At 36.4% G+C, this 16292-nt stretch overlaps 2 protein-coding genes across 2 annotated transcripts; both read left to right on the forward strand.

Annotated features, from left to right (window-relative positions):
• Window positions 1-2764: 2764 nt before the first annotated feature.
• Window positions 2765-4437, forward strand: LOC107754639 (ectonucleoside triphosphate diphosphohydrolase 2-like). The gene is made up of 3 exons (XM_016571178.1): window positions 2765-2879; window positions 3858-3977; window positions 4283-4437. Exons 1-3 carry the CDS (start codon window positions 2765-2767, stop codon window positions 4435-4437), a joined length of 390 nt encoding a protein of 129 aa, XP_016426664.1.
• Window positions 4438-6644: 2207 nt separating this feature from the next.
• zmat1 (zinc finger matrin-type 1) lies at window positions 6645-13501 on the forward strand. The gene is made up of 7 exons (XM_016571146.1): window positions 6645-6875; window positions 8457-8563; window positions 8661-8750; window positions 9806-9938; window positions 10033-10290; window positions 10613-10703; window positions 11455-13501. The coding sequence occupies exons 1-7, from the start codon at window positions 6746-6748 to the stop codon at window positions 12407-12409; spliced, it is 1764 nt and encodes a 587-aa protein (XP_016426632.1). The 5' UTR covers window positions 6645-6745; the 3' UTR covers window positions 12410-13501.
• Window positions 13502-16292: the final 2791 nt, after the last annotated feature.

Here is a 16292-nt window from a genome sequence, read left to right on the forward strand (position 1 = left end):
TTAAAGGGTTAGTTCACCCAAAAATGAAAATTAGCCCATAAATTACTCACCCTCAAGTCATCCTAGGTGTATATGACTTTCTTCTTTCAGACGAATCCAGTCGGAGTTATATTAAAAATTGTCTTTGATCTTTCAAGCTCTATTGTTGTACTCAGCGGGTGTTGCATTCATTCTGTCCAAAATATGTGAAATAAAAAGCACCCTTCCACAAAAAAAAGTGTCTCACACGGCTCCGGGGGGTGAACAAAGGCCTCCTGTTGCGAATCGATGCGTTTTTGTAAGAAAAATATCCATATTCAAAACGTAATAATCACTTGAATCTAGCTTGCGCTCACTGTTGTAAAACGGAAGCAGTTCCGGGGGAATTACGTATGAGGTCAGCTTTGCGCAGAGTTCAGGATATATGTTAGTGTAAGTTAACCTTGCTTTCTGGAATACCCCCCTGGTTTCTATAAATAATAAAAGAGTTCATATATATACTGTGTGTGTGTGTAACTTATTTATTATTTTATTAAAGAAACCAGACTACAAAAATATTTTATAGTTGTTTTTTGGGATAAGATTTAATTAGCTGTTGTTGCTATTACTTGCACTAGACTGCTTAATCCATATGACCACTGTATGTTTCTATTTTCAGACACTGGCTGGCAGGTGGTAGTGACAGTTGCTCTGTGGTCAAGAAGCTTCTTCTTTCTGCGACGATGGGGGAGAGAGATGCATGCTTATTTTCACCTGTTGCTCCTGCTGGGACCTGGATTAAACACTGCCTGTCCACACACTTCAGGCCTAAACACTCACTGGAGGAAGGTTCCCAAAGTGAGCACTGGTCATCTCACCCATTTTGCACCAGAAAGAGACTTGTGGTGGCCCTTCTGGTCATTTTGGCCTTGGTTGTCATGATGCTGCTTCTACTGCTAAATTATTATTGTATTATGGTCTGGCACCTGTGTCAACATGAAGAGTCTGTTCTCCCAGTATTTCAAAACACTACGCCAGAGCTGGACTGGCAGGACTGAGATGTTACACATTTGATTGTTTTTGTTTTAATATTTGGTGCACCCATCTGGGATGCATTTATGTTTTATGCTGCTGTGTTTTTTGTTTGATGTACTGAAATAACACTGAAAATCTCCAGTGTGAGATTTTTCAGTGGATGTGTGATGATATTAAAATGAAATTATTCACACTGTCAGGTTACTCAGTTCCTGAACTTTTAGTTTTGTATTTATTCAAATGACTTCCTAGGTTTGTCATTACATGGTCTTGAAAATTGTGCCTATTTTAATTCGCAGAGTCACTGAATTTATCTATCTATTTAAAATTGTTCATCTTTATCTAGTGAAGCTTGAAATGTAGTTAATACTGTTCATAAAAGCGGTTCTTGTTCAAGCTTTGTGTGCTTGTGATTCTTTAAATCGTGAGTGTTTCTTGGTAAATGTTTTCATTTCTCCTTTCAAGCTAATACAAACTCCTATCACTCAGTCATATTACTCAGTACATGCTTTTATTGAACTGACTGTATTGTAAACACTAAATCAAAAATCAAGCGTAGCGTTAGTTCTGGCAGGTCACGTTAGTCAAGCTTGCATCAGCTGACTCTCAGCTGATCCCCATCTGCCTATAGGAATAAGACACCTATCTAAGCATTTATATATAAGGTCCCTCAGTATTATCAGCAGTTTTCAGATTGCTCAATAGCTAATTACCCTTCTCCATCCCCAGATCCTCCTCTGTCAGTCAGGATTCAGCCTTCTGATTATCCTTTGAATCAGACTAATTCTAAAATGTGTACTCTTACCCAGAACAGAACCATACCGCCAATCCAAACTGTATGCTAATTGTCAATCATCTTTGACGATAGTTTTCCTGACAGAAACATAACCTTTGCCATATATTTGAAACCTTGTTCAATTTAAAATCTAAGAATTTAAGATGATGTTTGGCCTTAATTTAGTAATTCTGTTTTGTCATAAAATAAGCATTACTGCCCCGTTCATCAAGTGCACAGTAACTAATCAAAATGTGGATGATGTCATACATTTCTTAATTTCTTTTCCTCACAGTCCTCCCTTTTCCCAACCAAAAAGGAAATTCTTACCACATGTAGAGTAGTGCATTGTGGATACAAAGCAGTCCTGTTTATGCAAAGTGCCTCTGCTCTTGGCAGGAATTATCCTATTCAGAGCATGCTGTCTGTGTCAGCTTTTGAATAGAGGCAGGGGACACTGAATGAGGCAAAACCTTGTATATAAAATTGGTCTCCATCACATTAGTTCTTCAAGAATGACTCTAGATTAGTCAGCTGCACCAGTGGACACACCTTTAGGAGTCACATTTTAAAAAGATGACAGAAGAAGATTCTGGAATGTTTGGAACACTCCCTCATTCTACAAAAAGGTCATAATTAGTGCAGGACATATTGTGGTTCTACTAACAATCGATTTTACAACAATTATTACAACAACAGCTATTCTACATCTATGTGTATTTCCAAATAGTCTTTATAATAATAAAACATGTACACTTGCAAAATTGGTATTTCTTATTATTCTAAAGAAACTCTTTAAGCAAACTCAAACTGAAGCAGTCAATTCTTGGAGAATTTTATTATCATTATTTACTGTAGACTGTAAAAGAAATGGTTTTACTGTTACTAACTCTTTCTATCAGAGGGGCTTCTGTGTACAGGAGAAGTTTGTACTCTTGTTGGGGTTGCCCTTGGTCCTTCACTATCAATTGCACCAGGCAAACCCCAACTTTACTGATGGATAATCAGTTTGTTAAGTTTGTTGTCTCAGCAGCGCTCTTTCTGTTTGGAATCGTGTCTATTCTACTCCTGACTGTATCTATACATGAAATAAGAGAGCCACCGGAGTACATGGTACGTACTTCTGTGTCCTGCTTAAAATGTTAAATTATTTCTTTTGTGTTCTCTCTCTCTTTCGCTCTCTATCTTGCTCTCTATCTGTCTTTATTTCTTCTGTAGGTTAACTTGCATTTTACACAGTGTATCCTGATTAATGGGAGGGACGATTTTGGCAGTTGATACAAAGAGGAATTGTATTGTTTTTGTGGACAAATAAAAAACCTGAAAACATTGAATGGTCACAAAAACATGTTTTAAGCACACACTACGTTGCGCACAGCTGAATAATATTTAATTAATCGCTCTTTGTCAGGAATAGTGCATTACATGTATGTGCTTTCACATTCAGCCCTGCCTCAGACACTTAAGAATCCATATTTAATCATTGGGTTACAGACAGCAACATCAAAGCTGAAGGCCACATCCTGAACCACATATAAAAATTAGCATCTGAAAGTGCATAATAAAAAAGTATAGTATATTCAGTCAGTTTTGTAGCTGTGGGGAAGTGAGCCTTTACAAGGTAAACATAGAGAAAGGTCATTTTGTTCCTGTTGGGAACCCTGAAACAAATGAAGATGCAGACTCAGGATAGTTTGTTATGTCAGATACTTCCGGGAATTGCATCTCCAGGAGTGTGTCATCGGGCAACAGGTACATGTTAACCCCTGGGAGCCGTGGGTAATTAACTGTGTAACAAGTCATGGAAACACACAATATGTACAAAATCTTAGAAGTAATTGTACTGGAAATTGTTATCTCAAAATATGTGGTTACAGTGGTTTCTGTGAATAAATCACTGTCAAAGCATCTGCTATGTTCTTATTGTATGATGGAAATTAGAAATTTGACCAAAACTTTCAGTTCTGTTTGGTATAAAAACAGAGGACAATACATTCTAATCGCATTCACATTGAACATGGATTTGACCATGGATTATTTGAACGTTTTTGTTGTTGTTGTTGTTGTTGTTGTCTCTCTCTCCCATTGCTGTATGGGATTGTGCTGGATGCTGGCTCCTCACACACTGCCTTGTACATCTACAGATGGCCGGCGGACAAGTTAAATGGCACAGGTGTGGTCACCCAGCATAGCGAGTGTCATGTCAAAGGTCAAAAGACTTGCTGAAATATTTAACATTTTCAGGCAGATTAATGGTAGAGATATTTTCTATATAGATAAACATCTTAAGCGAAAAAAAAAAAATATATATATATATATAGAATTTGAAGGGCAAAGCCTGATTTATCTACAATATATTTTCTGGCATAATGTTTGTTTAAGATTTCGAAGATAGTAACATTTTTAGTAAAATAAATAATAAAATAATATTAAAAGTTCTAAAAAATAATAAGTAAATAAATAAATAGATTACTATTTCTATGTAATTATTATGTCTTGTGGTTCTTTGTGCAGGAGGAGGAATTTCTAGTTATGCTGGGCAGCAGGGTGCAGCAGGCCACAGCCTTGAGGCGTGCTTGAAGCAGGCCAAGCGGGACATTCCCCCAGACAGACATCACTGCACCACTGTGTATCTAGGAGCTACTGCTGGCATGAGACTTCGGAAGTGAGTGTGTTTTTTCCACCTATGTTATCATTTTATGCGTACAATGGCCACATAAAAAGAGAAAGATACTAAAGAACACGTCCTATTTTAAAACACTTTCTGGCTGTCTCACATTCTGTTTAATGTTACTGAAATAGAATCATTTTTCAGGCAGATTAATGATAAAGGTATTTCACATACAGATAAACACAAAAACACCAATATTTGCTATTTCAAGATATTTCAATCCAGATTCAGATGCACAGTTTCAATAGGATTTGAAGGGTAAAGCCTGATTTATCTACAATATACTGTATTTTCTGGCATATAAAACTTTTTCACTCTGCATACGTTTTAAATTGCTTAATATTTTCTCCAGTAAAATAGTGAAATATTTAGCAAATAAAAAATAAAAAAAATACAATACAATAATAAAAAAAATGTGAATAAATAAATATACCTCAGGGGAACTGACTTACATTTACTAAAATTAAATTACATTGGGACCAGTTTATCAAATTAGAAAAGAGAAGTTAGTTCTTAGAAAAGGTTTTTGCAGGTGCTTTTTGGTTTTACGTCATCTTAATGCATCTTAATGCTTAATGAACGAGTTGAACCGCATGACCTTACGCCTCTATGGGCAGGAGAATTCCCTCTACACGCATAGTTACCTGTGTTATGGTAAAGAAGAGGCTCTGCGCCAGATCCTGGCCTAGCTGGTTGAAGTATGATACTGTGCATCACAATTCAATAATACCTCGTATATATATATATATATATATAGACGCTATTTTTGTATTAAAAATGTGTCCACACTGTCTAACATGCTGCATTGCATCTCTTGCATCTGTAAATCTTTAAAATTCATATCCATATCTTCTGTTCATTATAGATGACCAAGAAAGCTCCTGACTTGAAAAAATACCTGAAGGATTATTGTGCAGTTGCAGTGTATATACAGGTGCTAATGCTTAGGGGTTTTAACTTTGATGAGCGCTTTTTTCCTAAATGTTGCTTTTCAGAAAAAGGGGAGTTTATCAAAATGGTACTCATATGCTTGTACATCACAGAACCACCTTAATTGACAAATCATTTTTACAGTTTTCTGCTGAATAAAATGCAAATTGTGTGAATGTGGGGTATGCAAAAACACAAAACCTCACTTTCAATCTCTATGTTACAGGCAGGTGAGGCGTCTGTGGGCTGGGCTCTGGGTTATATACTCAGTGTGAGCAGTCTTCTTCCAGAGGAACCTGTGGGCATCAGGAAGGGCTTGTGTCCTGCAGCATGGATTGGCTTGTTGATTCTCCTAACTGTCCTCCTCACTGCCACCTTCTGTTACATGGCTCTAGTGATTCGAAGGGAAAGGAGAAGGAGTCTCATAACTCACTGTTATTCTAAATGTTTGGGCAGACTCTTTTTAAAAGACACTCCACAAAATGATATGTTTACATGAATAATGCATTCATACTGTACTGTATCTAATTTAACAGAAAATAATATTTGTTTGTTTTTTGTTTTGCTAGAAAATTAAATGTTACTATTTTATTAGATTTCAGCAAATTTCTTGGTCTTTGTTAATCTTGTGTGATACACTAATCCATTTTATTAGAGGAAATGTATGTCTTTTTGATGAGGACTGTCGCTGATGTCTTCAGTGATCCAGAACTGTAGTTATGTATCTCTATTTTTGGGCCAGTTCACATTTGTCTTCAGTTAATGTACAATAAGAAATTCACAACATTTCACCTATTTCTCAGACTGATGGAATAAAACTGTGATGTTAGTAATTTACCAAGTTGAATTAATTTCTGATGCAGGTGAAGACAGTTTGTACAAATCCAAACTACTATATGTTTAACAAATACATATTAAACTATAGGCCTATTTTATTTATTGGTTACCATAAATTGTAAAGTTAGCTGACTGTTAAACCACCAAAATGAAAGAAAGATTGAATGTTTGAATGACACTGTTTGAATGAGTTTTTACTTCATTATAATTCATTATAATTTTACTTCATTATAATTTTATAGTATTATCAATATATATATATTTTTTTATCAGGAACTGCTTACCATTGTATTTACAATTTGCTTCATACAGCAACAGATATTTATCTTTAGGGTTTTAATTTACTAGGACAATAACATAAAAACACCAGATGATGGCAGTAAGCATCTGCTTAATTCTGTGGCTGGCACGTAAAGAAATGTGATCCTACTGCGCATGCGCATATCACCTCCCTTCGTATCTTAGCCATTGCCATGTAGAGCTCTTTGGCATTTTTAGCCTAATCAGCTACAGTTTTGATTTATTTCCAGGTATAAAAAATGTCCGAGCTTGAAGCTAGTGTATCGTGTTCTCCGCAGTGTGCGGAAACAGACAAAACCAAAAATACAGACGATATCAATCCAGAAACAGTACAAAACACTAACACCAATATTTCTCAGGTTGAAGAAGGTGAGTCTATCAGTTGAAACCCTTCAAAAAACTTCAAAAATGCAGCCATGTGGAATTTATTTGCATCGAATGCTTGTGTTTGAGATGGATTCATGGGTGGTAATAAAGCTTAGCAAGCCAACAAGCTAGGCTAGGCTAAATATTAGTATCCATCATTCACTTTAAACAACCACCACAAGAAAAAAATACCTTTTTAAAATATCTGGTGTGTTTGTAAGTCGATTGTCACCATACATCGGCTGAAAATACACGTTAAGACCCAAAACGTGGTTTTAATGAATCATACCATCCTGAAAATCGATTAATTCGCCGATTAAGTAACAACGTAGCCAGGTACCGAATGCATTTTTAGCCTCATATTAATCCACCATTGCCAGTGTTACGGGAAGTAACAACTCGTTTGTGACATTTCAGAACGTTTTAGTGCGTTTTAAGTTGTTTATTTTTATTTCTAACTAATGTCATTTTATTTAAAAAAATTTTTTATCACATTATATAGGGATTGATGTATATGTTCTTTTAGACAGCAGTACAAACAAGTTGACCTTAATAAATGCAAATTTAGTTATGTTTTTATGCAATTTTAGTAACCACAAACTTTTAACATATTGGTGTCTAGATTGTTTGAGCTGATAGTACAATGAAACATTCAGGAACAAACAGCCTTACCGAATTGAAACTTTTTATGCAAATAATAGACGTGGAATTCAAGTAAGTTTGACACGTTTTACAATAACATGAACATCGCTGTTTCATTTTTAATATATGTACATTGCAGCATGGCATTCATTTAAATAATGCCAAAAGAATCCACAGCATGCACAAATTGTCTATATAGCTATGCACAGCATCAAGACCATGTCATTTATTGGGCTAATATTATTATTGATTTTTTTAGTTTGAATCAGTTGAAATAATTTAGATTTTTTTGATTGACATTATGATGTACCAATGCCTAGATTCAGTTGTAACATTTAAAACTATTGGTCTTTAACTGCAATTGTTTTTATAACATATTTTTAATATTGGTCAATTATTAGTAATCAGGAATAACATGAAAATAGTTGTCAATGTATCCTTAAATCTGTTAAAATAGTTTTTTTTTTTTTACTTGTTATACTAGTCTTGCACCACAACAACCTGATACATTATTACTAGTATGCTTTGCATGCACACATTGGGCCTCATTCATGAAATTTAAGCAGAATAAATTTCTCTGTAAATCACCTGTAAAACCATTTGTGTGTAAATTGTCACATTTAGTTCAGTCCAGTGATATATAGGACTGAATTCTTGAACAAAATGTATTTACTGCTTAATTATGCTACTGATATTTCTTAGAGATAAGATAGTACAGTACTGTCTGTTTCTTGTTGACTAGTGTTACTGAAAGCCTCACATAGTGCCTGAAATCTATTTCTTATCATAAATCATGCTCTGTGAAAATCTGATTTGTAAAAAAAAAAAAAAAAGTTTATACAAACCACATAAACTACCTTACACAAAATTATGTTAAGATTATTTCAAACAGTAAGCATTATTTTACATTATTTTTCCTTTTACTGTCTGATTTTTCTGCAGGGTCTCAGGGTGACAGTGATCTTCTCAAAGGCCTGTTGACCGATAACTTCTGTCACATCTGTGAAGCAACCCTGCTTTACGAGTCCCAGAGAGTTTCTCATTATGAGGTTTGTGAGGTTGTTTTTCATGCAACTGTATCAAGTTTTTTCAGGCAACCTCAAAAGGCTGCAGTCATATTTCTAACGTTGGTTTCTATGTTGCCAGGGGAAAAAGCATGCACAAAGAGTCAGGATGTACCTACAGAGCAAGAAAGCTAAAATAAATAAGCTGAGCCAAGATTGTGGAGGCCTTTTGGTATGTAACACATCATACAGAATATGCATATATTGCTTTTAAGTGTGTGTCAGTATTTAAAGTGCCCCTATTATGGGTAATGAAAGGTTCATATTTTGGTTTTGGCAGTCCCCAACAACAGGTTGACATGCATGCAAGGTCAAAAAACACTTTCATTGTCTTATAATATGCATTTGTTTTTACCTTACTTGCTCAACTACCAAACAATTCGCTCAACGATTCATTTTTCCAAACCCCTCCTTTCCGTGACCAAACCCCTCCTAATCTGCGGTGATTGGTCTCATTTTCATTTCATCATGCCTGTAATGCCTGATAATAAAGCAGCGTTTGTAAGCAGTGTTGCCAACTAATTTTCAGGGGAAGTTGCTAAAGGAAAGTCGATTTGTTGCTAAAAGTTGCTAAATGACGTTGTGATGTCATTGCGCGATGACGTCGTTACGTAATCACGATGCAAAATTGTGCCACTACATCAAATCTCAGCAAAAATATATTTTATATGTTAATTTAGTGTAAAATAATATAAATGCATAATATAATGTTAAAATAATAATAACTATTTTTATATACAACATTGAACACTTTTGAACAATTTAATTTTTGAACGATTACAAGTTTTTTTATTAGCTAGTAAACTAGTAAAACTACACATTCTGTACAATTATAGTTTTAAGCAGTGTATTAGTTAGTTAGTAACAGCCGTTACCGGGGAAACCACTATTTTTACCGCTCCTAAAGCCGCACCTAGTGGCAAAGAATGAATTTGCATTTTCATTCAGACCAACTGGAAAAGACCAACAAGTGGGCGGGCAATATGCTAATGTTTCATGTTGACGTCAACATGAAATAGCTTGGGATTCGTTTTAAAAACGACTCGTTTCAATGATTCAGAGTCGACTCTTTCTTTTGAGTGACTATAACTTTATACACGGTGCACTTTCAGATTTGAAATTTTGCAGGATGTTTTAATTCACTTAGAGCTGTGTTAGACACTGCATGAAAGGTAATTTTCATAAATCCATAATAGTGGCACTTTAATACTTCATGTTGTGCTTCAGAGAGGTCTGTCTGCAGAGAAGTTCTGCGAGCTGTGCAACATGGTATTCAGCTCTCCAACTGTGGCCAAGTCGCACTATGAGGGCAAAGTTCATGCCAAGAATATGAGAAAAACAAATCCTCCGCCACCTGAAGGTGAGTAAAATCAATCTGGAACCTGTTAAATTTGAGACTTCACCATTGTGGGCAAAACCTGTCATAACTCTATTTTGTTATATTCAACTTTCAGCGCCCGTCCTAGAATCCACAACTCCTGTTGTCCTCCCATCAGAGGCTGCTGTGCAGAATCAGATCAGTCAGGAGCAGAACACTTCTGGCTCGGGCGATCAAGAGGTTGATCTCAGTGACCCCAACAAGTATTGTACGCTGTGCAGCGCTTCCTTTAACAACCCTCTGGTCGCCCAGCAGCACTACAGTGGCCGGAAGCATCAGCGGAGCCAGGCCCGGCAAGAGATGCTGGACCAGATGGGGGAACAGTCAGAACATGGTATACGCTAATATACATCTACATTGGCCAATTTAGTAATATTACAATTCATTACAATTTTTTATTCAATAATATTTATGATGATTTTATTAATTATATTTAATTAAATGTAATAATTATATAAAGTATATAAAATATCATAATTTTAGGATGTCACATGTAATCCATTAATGTAAACAGAAGTATTGTTGTACTCAGTGGTCGTCCACTGATATTTGAAGAACTTAAAGGGGTCATATGATGCGATTTCAAGTTTTCCTTTTCCTTATCATTATACCCTCTTTCTTGGACTATTTTGTTTTTCTCTCTCACACACATTCAGTGAGCTCGCTGACTTGCCCGATTTGTTGTCTGACGCTCAGCTCAATAGAGATGTACCAGGCACACATGCAGGGAAACAAACACATTGTCAAGTGAGTGACGTCGCTCTCATTGGTTATTTTATCTGATGCCGTTTTTGTTACAGCCACTTGGATTTGGGTCTTGTTTTAGAAGATAGAACTTAAGTTTACATTAGCATTAGGTTGATATATAGGCCAGGCTGCTTAGTCAGCAATTATTTGACATTTTTAGATTATCAATATTGGCTGATAACCAACGTTGTTTGCTTTCAAATATTTTAAAGTCAATGGGAAATCAGAATGAATCTTGTTTACGTTCTAAATATGTATTCATTGACAAAATCCAACCATAGATTCTTCTTTTTAATATATTTTTTTCTATTTCATATAAAATATTATTTTTGTGCAAATGTATAAGATTAGAGAAATTTTTGTGGCAAATGGATGAATTTCCTGTTGACTTTAGGTGAAATTTGAGTTCATCTTCTTTAAAATAAATGTTTATACATAGTACAATTATTTCTGCATTTTGCATATTTGCGTACACTGTAAAAAAAAGACATTTTAAAGTTGTAAATGAAAAGATGGGAATATATTTTACAAGAAAATACCATTTTAGTTTTCTGATTTCAGCATGTTACATGCCATTTCTTTGTATTTTTTTGTGAAACTTCCTAGCAATTTCTGAGTGAAAATTGTTTCCTCACCAATTTGTTGGAAAACTCATATTGCCAATCACTTGTTTACATGCAACTACTTTTATCTTAAGCTGCTTGTTATTAACCATCCAAATCAGTGAAATGTCATTTATCTTTGCCCTTAGAGAGAAGAAAGTTATGGAACTGTGCAAATCTCAGAAGAAAGTGTACGACTCCTTCCAGGATGAGCTGGCTGACTACATTCAGGTGCAGAAGGCCCGGGGACTGGAGCCCAAAGCAGGACCGGGCACCATAGGACAAGCAAACAAGGATCTGGATGAGAGTGTGAAAGAAGGTCCACAGAAAGCAGAAGAGATGCCTCATCCTGGCAAGCTGGTTCCACGTTTTCCACCTCCTGGTTTCCCTCAACCTCACTGGCACCCACACTTCCAGTCTCAGGTCAATCAATTTGGCTTTGGCATGAGAGGCCCTGTCCCACACTATCGGCCGGGGTATATGCCCCATGTCCATCCTCCTTTCACACCTGGTCACCTGTGTAAAAGAGGAAGGAGCCCCGAGTCATTTAGCTCCTCCTCTTTTTCAGACTCCTCCTCTTACACTAGCAGCAGTAGTGACAGCAGCAGCAGTTACGACAGCAAAGAGAGGAGGAGACGGAAGAGGAAGATGAAAAAGGGAGGGAAGAGCAGAAGAGACCAGGAGGAAGGGTCTGATACGGAACGGGGTGAAAGGAAAAAGAGGCGGAAAGGAGACAGGGGAGGAAGTGTAGAAGGAGAAGATGATAGAAAGAAATGGAAGGAGAGAAGAAAAAGAGAGAGGAGCTCTAGTGAAGACGAGGAAAGCATAGGTAAAAGCAGAGCAAGCAAGAAAAGTAGGAGGCACGGGGATGGACAGCATGCAAAGAGACGAAAGGAAGCGGAACTCTTGGTCAAACAAGAGATTGAAGTGCACGAGGAACCACAGGGAAAGATGGAGGAACAAGTAGAAGTCAGGACAGAAACAAAAGATGGCAAACACAAACACAAAAAAGAGAGGAAAAAAGGAAAAGAGAAGATGAATCAAGAAGACAACAGGACAGAGGAGGAAAGGCTCTGGGATGAGACGATTCTTGGTGTTTTTTAGACAATGATGGTCTGTCGGTATTGTTCTAATTAAACTGCACGGGACCTCAGAAAAGCATTTTCCTGAAATCCTCTGGGCTCTTCTCAATATGTATGCTTTCTGAAGAACTTTGAAGGCCTTTCTTTCAGAAACTCATCTGCTCTAAATTCCTTGTTAAGGAATCAGAAGTGAAAATGTTGTCATCATTTACTTACCCTCATTTCATTTCAAACCCATATGACTTTTATGGAACATTTAAGAATGTTCTTGCAGCTTTTTTGCAATTCAGTGAATTTGAATAGAAGCTGTCATTCTCCAAAAATGACAAAAAAGCAGAAGTCAATACAACTTGTGCACTATATTTCAATTATTTTGATTTTTGGTGAGGTACAGATCAAAATTTATTCAAAATATTGGCTGAAAATAATGCTGCCTGCAATTCCACATTTTCAACCGTGAGCAGAAATGTGACATGCAAAAAAACTACAGTGTTTGTTAAAAACAAAACAAAAATCAAATGGCTTCAAAAGACTTTATATTGCACAAGTTGTATGAATTAACTGTCACCTTTAAGATGCTTTTGCCATTTTTAGTGCTTGACAACATCCATTCACTTTCACAGGGTGGAAAAGAGCAACATGAACATTATGCTAAACCTCTCCTTTTGTGTTCCACTGAAGAAAGTAAGTCAGGCAGGTTTGGAATGACATGAGGGGTGAGTAAATGATGTGAAAATGTTCATTCTTTGAAATGCTCAGGACTACCGACTTTAGGACGTCTCTCTAGAGCTGCACTTCACTCTTGTAGAAATCACTAATATTTTATACCTTGAGGTGTGATGCAAAAACACTATGTTAGCCATCCACCATGTCCATGTGGATGTGTCCTTCAACTTGCTTCATGCTTTGATCAAATAAATCCCTCCCGCTGTTTATATCAGCATAGATTTAGTATTTATTGTAAACTTTTTCGAAAAATCTAAAAATACATGAACCTTTCTTTATGACTCCAGTTTTGGTCTCAAGGGGGCGCTGAGTGCCAGCATGTACGCTTTATGTCGGTGGTGTCAAACTCAATTCCTGGAGGGCCACAGCTCTGCAGACTTTAGCTCCAACCAGCTCCAAATCACATCTGCTTGGAAGTTTCTAGTGTGATCCTGAAGACCTTGATTAGTTGGATCAGGTGTGTTTGATTAGGGTTGGAGCAGAACTGTGCAGAGCTGTGGCCCTCCAGGAATTGAGTTTGAGACCAATGCTTTATGTGGATCTGCTAGAAATGTCTTTCAGACTTAGTCTCTATGTTCAAGAAAGACATGAAAGAATGCAATCCTTGGTTTTGTGTGAAATATTTTTGTTTGCAGGTCTAACAGGTGCAGGAGTTGAATGAGGACACGACTGCTACTCTGTTGCCCTCTTTCTTGCATAGAGCTGCATTTCCCTTTTTGATAGTTAACACACAATCATGCAATAATCCGTTTATTTAATGACTCTGCTGCTAAACCGATTTTCAATGTCTCCATTAAACAATCCTTAACTAACTTTTGGAACACTTTCTGACTGCTCAGGGAACATACTGATTGTGGGAAGATGAATGTGGATGTGTTTCAGAGGAAATAATACTTGAAAATGCTTTGATTATGTGTTCTTTATCACATTTGCATGAAAATGGGATGGTTCAAGCAGAAATGACGATTTTGTAATTTACTAACCCTCATGTGTTCCAAACTCATATGAGAGTGGGGATGTGGGCTGGTAAGCTCAAAAAGGACAAAAAAAGCTTCAAAAAATAATCATGAAAGTTGTGTGCTGTCTTTTGTTTTTTTGTGTGTCATCAACAGACCAAAATTCATTATTCAGAGAAAATGCCTTCTGCTGTCTGGCTTTAGATGCAACGTGAGACTTGACATCAGTGAAAGTCACCAATTTCAAGGCAATTTCCAATATCAAGGCAGCCAGTTTGAAAATGCGGAAGCACAAGTGATATTATAAGTGACTGTAATAATTGCCTAATAGTTTTCTGTCTCCCTTTTTTTGTCATTTTAAAGACATGCTGGATCCCCGGTGTTACCTTTCAATGTATAAAATAGAGTAGCCTAGTACATTGTTCAATAGGTTGAAAATAATATATATTTGAAATGTTTTTGAAAGAAATCTCTTATCTTTACCAAGGCAGCACTTAATTGATCAGAATACAGTAAAAACAGTAATATTGTGAAATATTATTGCAATTGAAAATAACTGTTTTAATATATTTAAAAATGTTTATTTTTTTTAATTATTCATTTTTATTCCTGCGATGCAAAGCTGTATTTTCAGCATCATTACTCCAGTCTTCAATGTCACACGATCAATCTAATATGCTGATTTGCGTAAGTCTAAAAATTATAAGTAGAGTAAGGTACGTGGAACAACATGGTGGTGAGTAAATGGTGGCAGAAGTTTCATTTTTGCATGAAATATCCCTTTAATTTGCATGCAGGATCAACTCTAATGTTTGTAATTCTACTAACCATGTTTTGATCTTCAAATGCACTTGTATTAAATTGTGGATCTGACACCTGTAGCTTCTCACACAGCTTTTGTACTTCAGAACGATATGAACTTTTTTCCAAGTCTTTGTAACCGCAGAGTTGAAAGCCCTCCGTAGACACAAACTTGTCGACAGTCGCACTAAAGCGTTCTCTCGAGCCCCCTGAGATCTCCTGTTTTCAAAGAATCGTGTGGTTCGGCTCCCTGTGTCTTTGTCGTACCCTCGACCTCCGAGGCGTGTGCATCTCCCACATCCTCTCCTCTTCACGACCCCTCCACGGGCCCATGAGCCCCTCCAGCCCTCCTTGAGAGACGAGGGCCAATGAACGCGATCTCTAACACTTCAGCTCAAAACTCCCACACAAGCCCCTCTGAGCTTCAGGCTCCAGAGTCCCACACACTCAAAAACTTCATTAGTGCAGTTTATCTCGAATATGGAATGGAAAATAAGCACATTGATTTTGAGTTGAGAAATGTTGATATTCTGAATAAAAACCAACAATTTGACTTTGTGGTGCAAAAACAGGCCTGTAGTTTTGTTCTTCGGGGTTGTACGGAGTTACTGTCATGATGCTATGGTGGAATTTTCAGTGCATATAAATGAACAAATCTTTATTCATGAATTATTATGAACGAAATGTGTATGTCCAGCCTAGAGGCCTTGGAATAAACTTATCGTGATCTGCTCTATCAATATATGATTTCAGTGTAAAGCGGTTTTACACTGTGAGAAAAAAGTGTTTTCCAAAATGCATGATTAATCAGAGTTTAGTTTAAGTGCTTTTGTTTTTGTTTTGTTTTTGTTTGACCTAACTAGTAATTCAGCCAAAGTGATATGTGATTGAGTAGATACAACTGTGTCTATACAGTACCATACAGATTTTTTTTATTTTTTTTTGGAAAATATAACCAACAATTTGACTTTGTGGTGCAAAAACGGGCCTGCAGTTTTGTTCTTCGGGGTTGTTCGGAGTTACTGTCATGATGCTATGGTGGAATTTTCAGTGCATATTAATGAACAAATCTTTATTCATTAATTATTATGAACGAAATGTGTATGTCCAGCCTAGAGGCCTTGGAATAAACTTATTGTAATCTGCTCTACCAATATATGAGTTCAGTGTAAAGCGGTTTTACACTGTGAAAAAAAAGTGTTTTCCAAAATGCATGATTAATCAAGTTAAAGTTTAAGTGCTTTTGTTTTTTTTTGTTTGACCTAACTAGTAATTCAGCCAAACTGATATGTGATTGAGTAGATACAACTAGGCCTGTCACGATAACAACTTTTTGTTGTGTGATATATTGTCACGGAAATAATTGCGATAAGCGATATTATTGTCATTTTAAAGACCATTTTATGCCACTGAATATATATT

The sequence above is a fragment of the Sinocyclocheilus rhinocerous genome, unplaced genomic scaffold, assembly GCF_001515625.1.
Source record: "Sinocyclocheilus rhinocerous isolate Xijiao unplaced genomic scaffold, SAMN03320098_v1.1 scaffold1373, whole genome shotgun sequence".
Classification (NCBI taxonomy): domain Eukaryota; kingdom Metazoa; phylum Chordata; class Actinopteri; order Cypriniformes; family Cyprinidae; genus Sinocyclocheilus; species Sinocyclocheilus rhinocerous.